The 18,329-nt window shown below is 42.9% G+C and overlaps 1 protein-coding gene across 8 annotated transcripts in view; it reads right to left on the minus strand.

Annotated features, from left to right (window-relative positions):
* Positions 1 to 18,329, minus strand: part of PIK3CD (phosphatidylinositol-4,5-bisphosphate 3-kinase catalytic subunit delta) — a 201,114-nt gene that overhangs the window by 14,872 nt on the left and 167,913 nt on the right. For all 8 annotated transcript variants that reach the window (XM_085899030.1, XM_085899034.1, XM_085899029.1 and 5 more), the window contains one exon: positions 11,065 to 11,210. In XM_085899030.1, the coding sequence (XP_085755156.1) occupies positions 11,065 to 11,210 (146 nt within the window). The remainder of the gene's footprint in view (positions 1 to 11,064; positions 11,211 to 18,329) is intronic.

The following is an 18,329-nucleotide window of genomic DNA, read 5'->3' on the forward strand; positions in this document are numbered from 1 at the left end:
ATAAATTTTAAATAAATTTGTACAAAATAAGTGTTTGTATGATGATTGTTGTAAACCATGACAACACAGCAAATCTGTGATGTCAATCTCTGCAACGACAAGTGGAGAAGCAAGCATAGCGAGCCGATCCACACAAATAGGAAATAACTCAAGACCTCACCATTGGCTTATTATAATCTAAGTACGAAGCATTCCGATTATTATGCTATGCAGACCACCACCATTCTCACATTTGACATTTCTCCAACACCTTGAGGATACAAGCGCATATGTACCCTTATTTTTCACTCTATCTACTGCGTGCCTGACTATGGCCAGGATTTTTACAATCCCCTGGAGCAAGCTGGATCATGGGCGTCCTGCCAGTTGTGCACATTCACCGTGCTTGACAAACGGGTGTTTTGCTAGATATTATGCTGCAGCATAGCTTTCTGCACATTTTTGTGCGTCGATGAAGCAGATGGTGTCCAACATGATGCAAGTGAGGAGCTTCTCATATGGATAAATGACAAAGCCAAGCAGCAGATTATTAAAAGAATTAAGACCAGTTAAGTGTACATTTGGCAGTCCAACCAGAGATACAAGGATGATACAGAGAAACAATTGGCAAATCAAAAGCTTCCCATCTTCTTCCTACTGTAACACATCCAATTCATGAATGGCAAAGAAACCCATTGTGGGAAAGCACATGAGTGGTTACAGGTCTCAAATTCTTCATTTCATCGAGTGAAACTTCGATGCAATAGAAAATAAATCATGTACAGACACAATTGGTTCATGAACAAGTTGAAGCATGAGGTGAGCAGGACAGGAGAGAAAGAAACGAGGATAGGAATCTACAACCAGCAAAATGAAGCAGGAATGATTTAAATATTCACAAATGGTGGCACCTGCCGATTACAGGTGCATTGATGCAAATGCATCAACGGAACTACAGTATTTTGACACCTTCTTGCACTGCAGTCTTATGCACCAAAAAGCTGAAAAGTGCTCAAAGACGTCCTGCACAATGCACTTCTTGTCACTTCCCGCTAATAAGCTGAAAGCCGTCCGACAGCATGGTTCAGAGGTAGCGGACTTACAATTGAGCTATCTAGCTTGGGTTTGATTCTCAACCTGAATATAAACTGTTGGGTTGATGCTTCACATGCATGGTGTTGCTTCACAAAGTGTGACTCTCCCTCTCATGGACGTTAAGCCGGGTGTTCCGTCGACCAGCATTGGCACATGAACATCAAAGATCTCTCAGTGTATTTTGTGAAGAGTGGGTGATTGATCGCCGACACCATGAACAACTTCCAAATTCCTAGCCTAATATACAGGGGGGCGGGGGGGCACTGCAACAACAGCACATAGCACTCCAAGAAATGATGCAAAGCCACAAACACATGTTGTATACGAATGAATGAATAAGCATGAAGCCATCTCCTCACGATGTTAACGTCTTGTCAGTCTTTGATGGAGAGAAATCTTTCTTTGACAAAATTGATGATGTGCAAAGCATCCTCGGCATGATGAAGCAGTGACTGAAAAAGAAGATATACGATGTTAAGCCGGGTGTTCAGTTTTGCATTTAGGCCAAAACGTTCCATGTTGGTTTCATCAGAACATAGAAAATTTTCCCACATGGCTTCAGAATCTCCGGAGTGGTTTTTTGCATTCCTCAAACGGGACCCGAGGTGGGCTTTTTTAAGTAATGGCTTCCTTCTTGCCACCCGACCGTACATGCCAGACTTGTGGAGTGTTTGGGATATTGTTGTCACGTGGACACAGTGACCAGTCTTTGCCGTAAAGGCAAGCAGCTCTTTCAAAGTTGCCATTGCCTCTTGGTGGATTCTCTGATCAGTCTCCTCCTTGCTTGGTCATCCAGTTTGGAAGGAACGGCATGATCTGGACAGGGTCTTGGTTGTACCATACGCATTCCACCTCTTAATGATTATCTTGACTGTGCTTCAAGGGATATTCAAGGCCTTTGAAATCGTTTTGTACCCGTGCTCTGATCTGTGCTTTTCCCAAATTTATCCTGGAGGTCTTGTGAAAGCTCCTTGGTGTTCATGGTTGAGTCTTTGCTGTGAAATGTACTCCTCAGAAGGGCAAACCTACATGAACAGCTGATTTTATTCTGAAATTATCATAATCACTACAATTTAACATCGGTGAAGGCCAATTAACTTAGTGTGTAATTTTAAAGGTTATTGGTTACACCTGAACTAATTTACAATTGCTATTATCAAGGGGGTGGACACTTATCCAACCAACATACTTCAAACTCAAAACTCAAAACTTCTTCTGTGTGCAGCACAAGGGTGCGGGGTAGCATCATTGGCTGAGGGCATGGCTGTACCACCCTCTGCCCGTTTCGGCAGGAATTTGTGATTTGTCCATGATGTTGGCGATAACTCAACAACTCTTCACAAAAGACATGGTGAAATACACAGTGGGATTCAACCCCAAAGACACCATGGGATCTTTAACGTCCACCAACTTATGCCGGCAGATGTGATGCCCAGTTTAACATCCATCCGAGGGTCGGCACAGACATTGATGAATCACCCTGCCTGTGAAACAACGGGATGACAGTTTATAGCTGGGTTGGGATTCAAACCCACGCGAGACAGCTTCGAGGTGATTGTGCATAATTCCTTAAATTATACATCATGAGGACGACAGCAAAGGCACAAGCTGATCTCTAGCCTCAGGAGTCTCTCTCTCTCTCTCTCTCTCTCTCTCTCTCTCTCTCTCTCTCTCTCTCTCTCTCTCTCTCTCTCTCTCTCTCTCTCTCTCTCTCTCTCTCTCTCTCTCTCTCTCTCTCTCTCTCTCTCTCTCTCTCTCTCTCTCTCTCTCTCTCTCTCTCTCTCTCTCTCTCTCTCTCTCTCTCTCTCTCTCTCTCTCTCTCTCTCTCTCTCTCTCTCTCTCTCTCTCTCTCTCTCTCTCTCTCTCTCTCTCTCTCTCTCTCTCTCTCTCTCTCTCTCTCTCTCTCTCTCTCTCTCTCTCTCTCTCTCTCTCTCTCTCTCTCTCTCTCTCTCTCTCTCTCTCTCTCTCTCTCTCTCTCTCTCTCTCTCTCTCTCTCTCTCTCTCTCTCTCTCTCTCTCTCTCGTGCAGCCTGTGGCTGCTGGTTGCATTATTGGTTGGGACGCGGCTATGACGCTGATGCAGTGTCCCCCTTAAGGCCCGGTCACACCTTGACGTTTTAGCCAACGTATGCCGATTTTTGAATTTTTTTTCTAAAACGCTGGCACACGTTGAATACGTTATGGGTAAGTTTTGATAACATTGAGAGCACGCTGAAAAACACTGCCATACGTCGTTGTACGTTGGCTTTAAACGTTGTACTTTTCGGTTGTCCTCAAATTTTTGCATGCTTGAAATTTCATGACGTATGCCGGCGTATGACTCACACGTTCCGCTACGCTGGCCACAAGTTGTTTGCACGGTCTGCGATCGTTGACAGACATCAACACATGCTACTTGTAAGTTAATCATAAGTTGAGACACGCCGAGGAAATGTTTAGCGTACCCGAAACTTATTTCTAACCTGTGATTAACGTGTTGTTGGCACGTTACGCGTTCGATGCCACACGTCGACAGACGTTACTTTTAAGTTACTCATAGGCTGAAAGACGTCGGTATAATGGATCGTCCTTGCGTCAGCGTCCACGGCCACGGCCAGGACACTTATTTGCAGCATTCTTCAAACTTTTCTTCGGCATGACGAGGATGTTCACACTTCGATGTCTAGCTTGGCTATGATTCCAATTGTCCATCGGCAGCGTCTATTTAAAATAGTCGAGTTTGAGCATTTTAACACGTTCAGAAGAAACGCTTCAAATTTCAAAACCCCAGCGTCAAAAAACAAAGGCGAGTGACAGCAATTTAAATCGTTCATTGTAAACAATGAAAATAGCTGAGTGGTACCGTTTAAAAGTCGTTGAGTGTAAAAAAAAATCCAATTGTTGAGCGCAAGCTTCTACTTTCAATTGTGGAGATGCAGCCATTTAAATCGTTGAGTGGCAGCCTATGAATAGCAAACCCCACGTCACCGACAAAGATAAACTTCCGCACGATATGGATAAGTTAGGCTGTCGTTGGGCATAGTTTGTGAACGCCGGCTTCACGATAATTATTCGTTGGTATATCGTATCTATAAGTAATCAAAGCGCTCTATGCACATTATTAGTTCATTGTGCATTTGTCCAACCCGTTATGAATAGACCTAAATCGTAAAAACAAGCTATAGCTCATTGTTGAAAAAGCCCCATAAAAAATTAGCCACGAAGAACTTCGAACAATGGTGAAAAGATGTCTCCTACCCGTGGACACGCGGACGCAAGGACGATCCATCATAACCCACACCCTCCCCCTCACACTCACCTACTACTGCCAACATGAACAAACTACTACTAATACTAATACTGATACTGATACTGATACTGATACTGATACTGCTGACATGGACATCGACTCAAAAAGGAACTCGAAAACACTGTTGGGTTCCCCTTTTATGAGCAGCATTTTTATATACCAATTCCCAAAACCGCTGGGAACACGTCTTTATATGGCAATTGTAAGCTAGAAACACGTTCATTTATTTTTTTTGTCGACCGGAAGACGTCATTGGAATACGTCTACATACGTCGATGTGTGTTGGGACTACGTAAAGAATTGGTTCAAAGCACGTCAAACACAAGTTAGAAATAAGTTTCGCGTAAAAAAGACATTACCGCGACGTGTTTCGACTTATGAGTAGCTTATAAGTAGCCTTTGTGGACGTGTGTAAGCGTCCACATATCGTGTGTAAAACTTATCCCCATCGCATGCGGAACGTGTGTCATACGCCGAGTACGTCCAAAAATTTTGAACATGTTTAAAATTTCTTGACGTACTCTACTTACGACGTCGAATAATAGCGTACTTTAGCGTTCTACTCATGTATACCAAACTTACTCATACCGTATTTGACGTGCCCCCAACGTTTTAGACACATTTTTCTTAGGTCGGCACACGCTGGCAAGATCGCCAAGGTGTGACCGCGATGTTGACACTTCCATTTCTACGGCAGTTATGATTCGAATCGTTGTGAGTCAGCCTTCTAATAGGCTACGTCACGACATCGTCGGCGATGCGTGCAACGCGCTATGCCTGAGTTAGACTATCGTTGGGCATCGGTTGTGTAGGCCGACAACAGGTTCAGCATTCGTTGGTATAAGTTATCTATAACACAACGAAACGTTCTGTGTCCGTTACCAATGCGTTATACATAAGACCAAGTCGCTATGAATACGTCCGAATCTTTAAAAAAAAACATCAAAAGTTCAACGTAAGCCAGCGTTTTACATACATTTTAATACGTTGCCATCGCTGGCTAAAACGTCAAGGTGTGACCGGGCCTTTACCAGTACACTGGTACTCATTTTGCTGACCTCGGAAGAATGACAGGCTAAGTCAACCTCCTGGTGTGTATTAATTCAGCGGCCAACGGGGCTTGAACTCAGGACCCTCGGATCTCAAGCCACCACCCTAACCACTAAGCCAACACCAGGCTAGGAGGGTGTACTAAAAGCCCACAACTTGATTGCTGAGGACTTTGATCGGCACTCTGCCCGGCGGCAACCACCTGAAAAAGTTGTCATACACATTGCAATTGGCTTGCAGGCAGTTTGAAAGGTACCTTGTTAACATCTGGCCACTTTTCTTCTTCTTCTTCTTCTTCTTCTTCTTCTTCTTCTTCTTCTTCTTCTTCTTCTTCTTCCCTTCCACTGAACTAAAACGGTTTTTTGTTACACATTTAAATCTGAAAGTCATGCTGTGAAAACATTATTCTCAAGGAATAAAAATGCAGAATCAGAACTATGACTTGCATATCTCAAATGCTTCCACAAAACGTAATAGTGTAGACGTAGGTAAAACAGGTACAACTAAGCTGATCCTGTTTGTTAAGTAACAAAAAACTTCTGTAATAACATCCTCCAGCCAGGGTCATGTTGACAACTAAAATGGTAGCTGGGGAGGGTTGGCTTAAAAATGGACGGTGGGGACGTGGGGTGAGTGCCTGCAAATGGGTAGGAGTCAAAAAGGTTTAACAAGGAGCTGATACTCTCGGCCCCCCACCTTTTGAGTGGTATGAGGAATAGATCTGTGTAATATGGAAGCCAAATCTTGAACGGTTTTTGGAATATCTCGTATACAAGCCAAGTTACCGAGATGGTTGCCATATCAACAGAATTCAGCCAATCTCTCTGCGATTTGTCCCCACCACATTTCCACAGGGCGCTCAAGATCCGCCAACAACCCCCTTCTGGTAAAACTACCAAAATCACGAATCACTGCTCACCTTCACTCTTTCATTCCTCTTTTTTCCCGCCTTTGGAATAAACTCCCACACTCTATTCTTTCCCATTCTTCCCCTCAAGCTTTCAAAACAGTTGTTCACCACCACCTCTTATCATCCCCCATCCAAATCCTCGATCTTTTCTACCCCTGATAATCCACCCAAGCCCACTTCCTTCAATTCCCCTGCTTTCCTTCCTGAAAGTCCCTGTAATGTCCATCTTCTCTTCCCCATGTTCCCCGTCCCATCCCTCTCCCTTCCACAGATCTCCTAATGTCTCTGGTCCCCACTGTTTTGTCTCTTCCACTCCCGCCCCTCTTGTCTCATGCCCCCTTGCTGTGCGTTGTGTGTTAGCTCTCATACGAGCCTCGAGAAGGTATACAAAAAATAAAATAAAAATCTCAGCCGTGATCTAATCAGGGTGAGAAAATGTCACGAGCAAGAGATATCTGCAATATGAAAGGTAAATGCTCAACGGTTTTTGAAATATCGCATACACAAAAGCACATGGACGTTTGATCGGTCGGTCGGACAGAGCACATTTTAATGTCCCCCATCTTCGACCTTGTCGGAGGGGCGGGGGAAGAAAACTTCAAAACTATATGAAGGATCTTAAAAACTGTGCATCACATGTGGAGTGCAGATAAAAAGAAAGCTGGTTAGGGAGGGGAGTCTGGTTGAAAGTTGAGTGGGGGGGGGGGGCATTATGATTAGAGTGAGAAGGTCAAGTTGAGGTTTCACTCCCTGGACAGTCCACGTGTTGTGTTGAATACTGCACAGCTTAGACCAAACGTTCAGGAGATGGATGCCAAACTACTCATGGGACAATATTCAACAAGGTTGTGCTGAATTAGTTACTGGTATACTATTTCACAATTAAAATAACCATATCCTACACCCTCCCCAACAAATTCCCCAACTTACGAACCCTAATACAGTATTACCTGCACAGAAGATGAAAGCAGGTACACGGAATTAACTGTATTCCGTGTTATGCAAAGCTCACCATCCTTTGCCCCCTTAATGTGCATTAAATTATACTCGCACACTTCTCAAACCGCTGTTTAACCCGGAAATAATAAATTAATAGCAGATATGTCAAGAATTTATACAGAACCCTCGAATGATGTCTGAGATGCACGAGACACTCGTCAGCATTCACACTCTAGTCCCTTCACCTCGGCCTCTGTGCTCCCGAACATGCGCACGTGTTGACAGCTTGTTTTGCTTCCATTATTCCACAAATTATTCCTCGCACAAGCAGCTTTGAATTTTCCGCTTCAATACTTATCCCGTTCTTCCCATCCGTAAAATCAGCAAGAACCCCGCAACGACTCAGCCCGTCGGCAATTTTCTATTTGTTCCGCCGAACTTGCCGCCGCCCTTCATTTGTCCTTTTGCCTTTTTGTCCTGAGAAAGAGATTTTGACGAATCACGGAAATGACCTATTTGACAAGTATAACACAAATAGACAAGATTGATGGTTCGGCAAAGTTGTTGTTGTTGTTGTTTGTCTTTCGGCTGCTCCCGTTAGCGGTCGCCACAGCGGATCATCCGTTATGATCCGCATACTCATTTGGCACAGGTTTTACGCCGGATGCCCTTCCTGACGCAACCCTGGTCGCCTCTTACGACACAGGAATAAGGATGGGGGTTCGCTATGATTCAGGGCTGCCCTACACCCTCTCATAGCGCAGCCCAGCGCAGAGCTCCCGTCCTCAAGCGATCCTCCAACCCAAGCCTCCGAGTAGCCGGATTACACGCACGCCACTACGCCCGGTGATGGTTCGGCAGAGTCATGAATGCGTTATAGTAAAGGTGGATGGTGGGAGTGAAGGAAAAGCACAGGTTGAGGCACCGTATGTGCCGAAAGAGAAACATCGGCGATCGATTACCAACTTGAGGAGAAGGGCACAATATTATATCGTCATGTTAATCATGCTGTCAAAGCAATACTGACGTCATCATTAGGAATGTGTGAACATTCGGTTTCAATAAATTTCCGAATAAATTTTCCCAGTCCCTCGGACCCAAAATGTTCCACTCGTCATCCGAGAGCCGAGCAGGATGAGAAGGACATCTCTTGTTCAAGATAACCACGTCTAACCCTGACAAACACGCGTGGACGCGGTGATGAAAGACTGCTTAGCTTAGTTTGTTTGGAGCATCCACTGTAAAGCCGGAGTTCGATTAGATTCCGCTATCAACGTCACACCCACCAACTGCTCCGAATGATTTGCACAGACGCTGCTGAATCTGAGAATTAATTGCACCTGACTCTCCAGCTCAGGACCAACAATGGAAAAAATCCACCATAATCACCTGGATGAAAAACCCATCACCACACAGAATCTGCACAACGAGTACATTTCTGCCACCGGGTTAACTCCGGTAGCCGCTACATACTGAGGTTCCATGGGGAGAACAAGGAGAAGAAAAAAAAAAAACAAGACCCGTTGGCATCAAATCACAGAAGAGACCATTTATTAGGTCTAATGTCAATTGTATTTCTAAATAAATCAGCTGTGAAAATAGGAATTGAAGACGTCTTGTGAAGCAAAAAGTGGAAATCCTCCAATTGGAAGAAGTCTGGCACATCTGAGATTTACTTTGTTCGAGCAAAAATTTGTGCTACGCCATTCCTAGTGTATAATGTGGTGACACTTTTGCTGCAACATAGATTTGCCTGTTGTTTCAACGAGTGTTGAAAGATTGTTTATGGACGGTGGACTTGGATTGAGGGAAGTAATGGATGCATTTTTGGATTGATCTTGGATGTTCGGCACTTCCATTGGGGTCGCGTTTCAAAATCAACTGCTTATACCAACTACAGGTCTTAGCATCAATGCTGCCTTGATCACTAACTGTAGCTCACTGTGCTTCCCATACTTAACCAATGCATAAATCAAATGCTTAGTATGCTGTGGCAGGTACGACAAGATGGTGCAGGTGTAGCATGCTCTCGTCTGCCCAATCTGGATTCGATTCCTCACCTGACTATAAACTGCGTCATTGGTGATTCACACGCAAAGTGTGCCATGTCATGGATGGATGTTAAGCTGGGTGACGGGTGAACGTTAAATATCCCATGGTATCTTTCACGAAGAGGAGGTAAGTTATCACCGGTACACTGAACAAATTACAAACTCCTGCCCAAAATACGTTGTAGTTCATATGCTGTGGTAGGGCAACAATTATATCGGTGGTGTAGAGCTGTGACAAATTCGAATGAAATACCCAAGACTTTAAAAATGGCACGTACTGCTTCCTTGCTTGACGTTCATCGTTTAAAAAGATAGAGCACGGACAATCTGCATAAGCTGGCATCCATGGGGAGGCGGAAATTCCTCGTTAGGAAATGCCTCACTGAGTGCAGTGAAAAAGGCGGCACCATTGCTGCGATGTCACCGATACCCAGAGTACTCCGGGAAGTGACGGCGCTTCCCCCAAGCTCGGTGGTTTGTTTTGTCAGTATGTCTACGTGCGTGTGAGTGGCAGCTCCATTACGAGCCTTAGACCTTGTATAAAATAAAAATAATAAAATTAAACAAACCTTTCCAGCATTTTGCTGCAAAACAAATAAAAAAGTATCTGCAGTGATTTGAAGTCGACTCAATGGGGGTATTTTTTTTTATTTTTTTTTAGCATTCATGTTTGAAGGTTTCATCTTCTTCTTTGGACAGGTACAGACATGGTGCCAAACTTGTGCCATATGTGGGTACATTACACATCAAGGAGACCCTGGCTTAGCCAGCCGCACCCCCGTGCAATATACACTTTTGATGGTCGAAACATCATATATCAGGGTTTGATTCCTGCATGAAGAGGATCTGACTACGAATTGTCAAACCAGTTGTTTACAAGTAGCAGGTGCATTATGAAGTCCTTTTGAAATGGATGTAAATCCAACTTTCACACCTGCTGGCATTTGCTTGAAGATGTAATGTCAAAGATCCAATAGTGCCTTTCAAAGAGAACAGTAGTATATTGTGTGGCGAACCTGAGACAATTTCCAAATTCCTGCCCTGACTCCAACTTGAGTGGTGCAACGAATCAACAGGTATCTTGGTTTGTTTGTTTTGGTGGTTTTGCACAGAAAAATTGCTTTGGCATCTTATATTTTTTCCTATAAGAGAATGGTGCTTAGCTAGTCAGATTAACAATCTATTCAAAACAAACTGCTAAATTATTTAGAACCTCCAATCCAAACCAAGCCAAGCCAGATTCATCTTCAACAATGGATCTTATCAACTGAAAGCCAACAGGAGTATGTTAACTGCCGTGGGAAGTGAGGTGTGACTGACCTTTCAGTTAACATACTTTTATTGCTTTTCAGCTTATGAAATCCAGTTTAACTTGTCCACCTTCAACAATGCTCATGTTGCATTGCAGATTCATATTAACTCATTGACATGCATGATGATGTAACCACAACCCGGATAACATAACCACTCCCTTCCTCATCACCCCATCCCTTCACAATGATATAACCACCACCATCACCCCCCACCACTCCCCAGTGATCTAATTACTCCTCCCCTTCCCCAATGATCTAACAAAACAGGCTTAATGACCAAACCTTCCTGCAATAATCCAACCCACCCCTCACTCCCCGAAGGATTCAACCACCCTTCCAATCATCTAACCATTTCCTTCCCCTTGATCTAATCCACGCGGCACTGATCTAACCACAACCTCAATGATACGACACAGAAAAGCGAACGGATGTACTACACCTCTCAAATTTGATGCCGTTGTTGGTCTTGCCTTCCTGGATGACGTGCACAAAGTCGTAAGTGAGTATGAAAGGAACACGCTCCCGCTTGATACCAAACTTGCTTTTAAAGTTTCCCAAGAAGTGTCCAAAGTCGATATGGAAGAGCTGAAATGCACAAACATTAATCGTCCAGATTGTTCAGAGCAAAGCGACCACCCGTAACGCACAATATCTATGCACTACATCAGAGGAAAAACTAAAGAGAAGCCTGAACTGAAGTTGGACACCAAACATGGCCTGTCGCCATGATGCCCACTCCACACTCGTGCATCTGCAGTGCTAGAGTGAGTTCATTTTTAATGAGCCTCCATAGTGAGCCACTGCCAACCTTGCCATGAAGACGCATAACAAGAAAGTCAAAAACTTTGCTTATTAGCGCACTATATGCACAAATAACCCACAAACATAGTCTCGGCAAGTTAGTGTTTGGGGTAAAATGAGCCCCCTTTTAAGGGCAGCGCATACTAAAAATGTTGTAAAAAGTCCATAGCATGTGAAAGCGGCGTACAAGCATGATGGGCCAAATTTTACAAAAACGCATTTAAGATGAGACGAGTGTGGACTCGATAATCGTGCAATGATCACTCGTTCAAAGTTAGTTGCCATTCGCTGAAGAGTGATTATCTAATGCGGATAAAAACCTAATTACAAGCGTTACAAAGAAACTTTTACACGCTGGTGAGGTCACGTGTAAGAGTGCATTTAAGGCATTGAAACAAGCATTAGGCAAAAATGGTATAGTTAGACCTGCAGTTGTATTCTCATATACTTCCTGGCAGTTTAAGTTAACTTTAGAATCACTGGAGGTTACACTATTGTGGTTTATGTACTGCAGTAAAGGCTGCTGGTAACTGAAGTCATGACAGTTTTAATTGCAGGAGTCCAAAGAGAATAACTATAGCAAAGGGACATATAAAACTGCATGGCTTATAATTGGTAGTTTACATGAGGCAGTGAATATTGATGTTTTAGGTGTGCTTGAATTAGCTCAATAGGAGGCAGAAGAGGATAGGAATAGAAGAGTTCACCGACGTGTATTGAGCATCTTCGAGGATAGATACAATCCTCTGGAGAAGTATGACAATATCAAATTTGTCTGGAGTTACAGACTCTCGAAGAAATCATTTCGTTGATTGCTGAATCGAGTGTAAGATCACCTGGATCAACCTACGATGAGGAGCAATGCACTGAATCCCCTCCAACAATTGTCTGTAGCAGTGCAATTCTACGTAAGTGCATCATTACAATTGGATGTTGGAGATATGTGCATTGTTCCACATGCTAATCGGCTGTTAAAGCCGCTGTCACACCTTGACGTTTTAGCCAGCGTATGGCAACGTATCAAAATGTATGTAAAACGCTGGCGTACGCTGAACTATTGATGTTTTTTTTTCTCCAGTTTTGGACGTATTCATAACGAGTTGGACGTATGCATAATGTATTAGTAACGTACGCAGAACGTTTCGATAACATATAGATAACTTATACCAACGAATGCTTAGCATGTTGTCGGCGTTCACAACCTATGCCCAACGATAGTCTAACGTATGCATAGCGCGGCAGCGTATCGCTGACGATCACGTGGCGTAGCCTTTTAAAAGGCTGCCGCTCGATGATTCAAATCATAACCGCACTAGATGTCGAAGTGTCAAGCCGCTGTCACAACTTGACGTTTTAGCCAGCGTATGCCGACGTATGAAAAATTTGCCGAATACGCTGGCACATGTCGAATACGTTATGGGTAAGTTTTGTATACGTTAAGAGCACGCTGAAGCACGCTGGCATACGTCGTAGTATGCCGAGTACGTCGACAAATTTTAAGCATGCTGAAAAATTTTCGACGTGTGCCAGCATATGACGCACACGTTCCGCATACGCTGGCCATAAGTTGGAGGAACGTTATGCGATCGTTGACACACGTCGTCACACGTTACTTGTAAGTTACTCATAAGTCGAAACACGTCGAGGTAATGATTAGCGTACCCAAAACTTATTTCTAACCTATGAGTAACGTGCTTTCAACCTATGTGTAACGTATCTCCAACGCATATTGACGTATGTAGATGTATTTGACGTCTTCCGGATGACCCCATAACTTACTGAACGTGTTACTAACTTACAGCTACCGTATAATGGCGTATTGGCAGCGTTTAGGGGAATTGGTATATAAAATGGGGTTCACAGGAGGAACCCGTCAGTGTTCCAGACTCCATGGTTTTTTGGGGGTTTTTTTTCTTCGGCATGACGGTGATGTTGACACTTCGATTTCTAGTGCGGTTATGATTTAAATTGTTGAGCGGCAGCCTATTCATTATATTATATTATAACCGCACTAGAAATCGAAGTGTCAACATCACAGTCATGCCGAAGAAAAAAAAATAAAAAAAACCATGGAGTCTGGAACACTGACGCTAAACATTACCTCGACGTGTTTTGACTTATGAGTAACTTACAAGTAACGTGTGTCGACGTGTCAACGATCACGTAACGTGCCTACAACACGTTACTCATAGGTTAGAAATAAGTTTCGGGTATGCTAAACATTACCTCGACGTGTTTCAACTTATGAGTAACTTATAAGTAGCGTGTGTTGACGTGTGTCAACGATCGCATAACGTGCCTACAACTTATGGCCAGTGTATGCGGAACTCGTGAGTCATACGCTAGCATACGTCGAAAAATTTTGAGCATGTTAAAATTTGTCGACGAGCTCGGCATACTACGACATATGGCAGCGTACTACGACGTATGCCAGCGTGCTCCTAACGTATACAAAACTTACCCATAACGTATTCGACGTGTGCCAGCGTTTTAGACAAATTTTTCATACATCGGCATGCGCTGGCTAAATCGTCAAGGTGTGACAGCGGCTTTAGATGCGTACAGGCTAATCGGCTGTTTATCTCCATTTGTAAATTGCTATTTAAACGGGTGACTCGCTCTGCGCGTACATTGATGTTTTTGTCAGCGTTTATGGGTGAGGCATCTGTTAGCAAGACCCTCGCTAAACGCTTTGCATAAATTCAGCCCATTGTGGTTTCAGCAGGTCAAGCCAATCATGAGGCAGGCAAGGCTAGATGTTCTGAAGGAACACCAAATTCATTTCCAACAGGGGGATCTGCAGCAGTGTCAGATATATGCATTTATGATTTGAGAAGCCAATTGTAAATTAAAGATGGACATTTATTTTATTCATTAAAAATGGGATCAAAGGTCGAAAATATGGACTAGAATGGCACTCAGTAGAGCGCATAGCCCAGCCAAACTGAACAGTTAACATTTTGTATCCCACTGATAGGCCAGATCTGCATCTTGACCTGAACCAAAATCTCATCAGCTTGTTCTTGTGACCTTCCCACTCATACCTACCGACCAAGTTTTGTTATAATTTGTAAACAAATTTTTGAGATATTGTGCTATACAGTATAGTACTGCATATTGTTTTAGTCCAATCTCTCGATGGTGAAGAATCACTAAAATTCTCATATCCAGATGCAGATCTTCACCAAAATCGAATCAATTTATCCTTTTCACATACCCAACCTGCACATCAAATTCCGTCCGAATCCGTGCATAACTTTTTGAGATATCCTGCTCACAGACAGACATACGTACATACATACATACAGACAAAAAGGGGTGAATACATAACCTCCATCCACCTTTGGGGGTGGACGTAATAAATACCACTATGGGTATCATGGTGGACTAGTAATGTAGTCACTCTTGGTCATTAGCCCATCCACCCACGCAGCAGGAGATGGGGTTTGGCAATTGCGTGTGTGTGTCGTTGGTCATTATCTCCATATGCTGGTTTCAGAAGATGGAACAGAGTCCTACCAGGTCTCAAAGTATCCACCTCCGTTTCGGTAATGGGTCACGAATGCTACTGTTATGGTAAAGGTGGATGGTGGGAGTGAAGGAAAAGCACAGATTGAGGCCGAAAGAGAAACGTAGGCGATTGATTACCAATTTGAAGAGAAGGCCACAATGTTATATCGTCGGTTGTTAATGCCGTCAAAGCAATATTCACGTCGTTATCATGAATGTGTGAGCATTCGGTTTCAATAAATTTCCAATTAGTAATGGATTTTCCCAGTCCCTCGGGATTCATTAACATCCAATGGACCCAAAATATTCCGCTCCTCATTTGAGAGCTGTTATAGTTTATTACCTTCAGGGAAAATGTCAGAAACAAGTTGTGTTGTTCTCAATGTTTCACACCAAGGTGTGTGTGTGTGTGTGTGTGTGTGTGTGTGTGTGTGTGTGTGTGTGTGTGTGTGTGTGTGTGTGTGTGTGTGTGCGTGTGTGCGTGTGTGCGTGTGTGTGTGTGTGATGCGCGCATGCATGCATGTGTGTCCAGGGCATAACTGTTTTACAATTTGAGTTTTTCTTATCAAAATTTCAACAAACCCTTATTATTTAAATACAGAGAAAACAAATTAATAAATTTAATGTTTTTTAAGCTGTACTTTCCGTCACGTTTACTTCGAGTATAAAGCAGACACTGACTGGCTTTGCATTTTGAGATGGTTTCACAGTTGAAATTTAATTGGATAGGTATGTCGAAGACATGGGGGTAAAGGAGTACAGAGATGTACGCAGAAATGGTCGGTACATTGGGATTGGATGGATGTGATCTGTGGGCATTGTGTACTAGTGTAGTGGCCGAGACCGAGAAAAATGAGTCGACCCCTACCGGTAATATAACAAGCTGAAACCGGTCTCATTTGAACCGTATTGATGCCTAGTTTTCGAAAACTGAGGTTGTAGCTGTTGAGATTCTGCACAACGTGGTGAATTAACCCTTTGAGTGGGGAACAAAAGAAAAAATGGCCATTTTCAATAATTCATTATTTACTTCAATAAGCATAAAATACATGTAGAATGGTTGATTATTTCAGGGTATTTCTATGTATTGGACACGTTTTAAGATATTTCAAGGGGTTTTAGGCTCCTGATGCGGTTAAGGACCCACAAAAATGCCCCCCAATTTTAGCAGTTTTTGTGCAATTTTAGCAAAATCTTGTACGTTTTCTCTTATTAAATGTGCAATACATGTTTTAAAAGTGCCAAATTTGATTATTTTCATCAGGCAGGTTGTCTCATTAAAGAATATGTCAGTTAAACTATGATGGAATATTCACAACCAGGTAAATTAACCCTTTCTCTAACATGTGCACAGTTCGAGTGAAAATTCTCATTTTTATAATGTTATCATGCAAAAATGAACTTTTATGCAAAAATGAACTGTTATCATGGAAAACCATGGAAAATATCAGGGTTACTATTAGAAATTGATATTATGCAAGGTATTTCATGGACTTCCTTTTATTTCAAGGTATTTCATGGACTAAGCCATCCTTTTATGCTGCAAAGGGGTAAAAGACCCTCCGGAATAGCACTAATTTGGCATTTTTTTTTAACGATTTCGGGCCAAACTCATTACATTTTAATTTTCGATGGTATTTCGTGTTTTGAGATATTTTGTGCAGTTTGTCATGAGCAGGGGATTAAAAGGAACCCAAAATACCCCCACATGTAGCACATGTACTGTAAATCAATACAATTAATAATGATAACTAGCCAAACCTGCGCTCTGCGCGAAATTTCGAAAGTGAGGGTTCGTTAGGATGTCAATATATCCAGTGTTCACAATGTGGTTTATCGAATTTCTTTATATACAATGTTTTTTGTTACATTTTTTGTGTCAAATTCACCTTCTGAGGAAGTCAGCATGTGCAGAAGAGGGTTTCACATTGCAGATGCTGTTTTCTCGGAGTGGCATTACGCCTCTCGGTGGTGACGGTCTGTCGACGACAGACGTAATGACGTCAGCGAATGACCGATGATGTCATGACGTCATTACGCCTCTGAGCGGTGACGTCACACGTCACCATGCAAACGAATGTAAAAATTATAAAATCGCCAAAAAATCCCAAGCCTGCCCGTCTGGCGCGATCTCACATAGCCCATGCTGTTCATTAGACCACAGACCACTCGCATGCCGAAAGTGGCGACAATCCTTCCAGCAGTTACGGAGGAGATACGTCAAATTACGCACAGACGTTAACAGAAATAATATATAGGATGAGAGTTGGAATTTTCTCCCATGATGATATTATTAGTTAAACCAATACACCAGAGGTGGCATTTCCGCTGCTGATCTTTTGTTTTTGGCATCATGACACCTGTGCCTCTGTCATGCATGGTTCAAACATGTCAAATCTTCTTATCAACTTCAAGACACTGACCTCAAGAAGAGGATCATCACTCATTGTATTGGTCAAATTAGGCCTATTGAACAGGTAGGATCTAAAAAGAAAACCAAAGAAGTTCTCATAGTACAAGATCAGAGGATTAATGAAACTATGTGCTGTATGTGATGGTGTAGGCCCTATGTGTATGTGTAAACAATGTGTTGTACATGGTATTAGCATGGCCATGGAATGCTACATGTATGAAAAGTGAAAGTGCTCTGCTTGCTCAGTGGCTATAAATCCTTAGTGTTGGCTCCCTTCAGTAAGTGTATGTTGTGTGAGGATAGCTGGCATCTTTAATTGAGTACTGATTAGGCTCCACACCCGCTATACTGACCCTTATTCATAGGCCTAATTCCCCACGATGATTCACCGCTATGGCATCTCGAGCTGAAATTTAATACCCTTCTCTTGCAGGGAATCAATATGGTTCTGATTGGAGAACCCCTTGACAAGAGAAGACGTCTGAGTGAAAGTTGTGCAATATGTGAACAGACTTTAGATGAGAAGTCAGTGGACAATCCATTCATAAGAAATCCAACACTTGATGGAGTAAAAGCTGTTCTTCGAGTTGCGGAAATACGTCAGGACACTGTGCATGACAGGTTGCTCAAGATCAAAGATGGCATTTTAAACCAGACCGTTACCGTTGGATACCAAAAGATATGTAGGGCATCTTATACAACCGCAAGTAATCTCAAGTATGTACAAAATGAACTTGCTACTGCGAATGATACGGCTGGTAATGCTGGTGACACGGTTGAGAGTGGTCCATCCCGAATCCGGCGCACAGACTTCCACGTTTAACATAAGAACTGATTGTTTCATCTGTGAGAAATCGTACAAAAGAGCAGAAAGGTTATCAGAAATCGCCACTGGCACCGGAGGTTCAATTCGTGACCGTGTCATTGCAGCATCGTTGGAAAGACTCGATGACAAGACTCACGTGTGAATGTTGTCATAT

The sequence above is a fragment of the Eptatretus burgeri genome, chromosome 10 (genome assembly GCF_056783735.1).
Source record: "Eptatretus burgeri isolate ZD-2024b chromosome 10, Ebu_testis_v1, whole genome shotgun sequence".
Taxonomy (NCBI): Eukaryota; Metazoa; Chordata; class Myxini; order Myxiniformes; family Myxinidae; genus Eptatretus; species Eptatretus burgeri.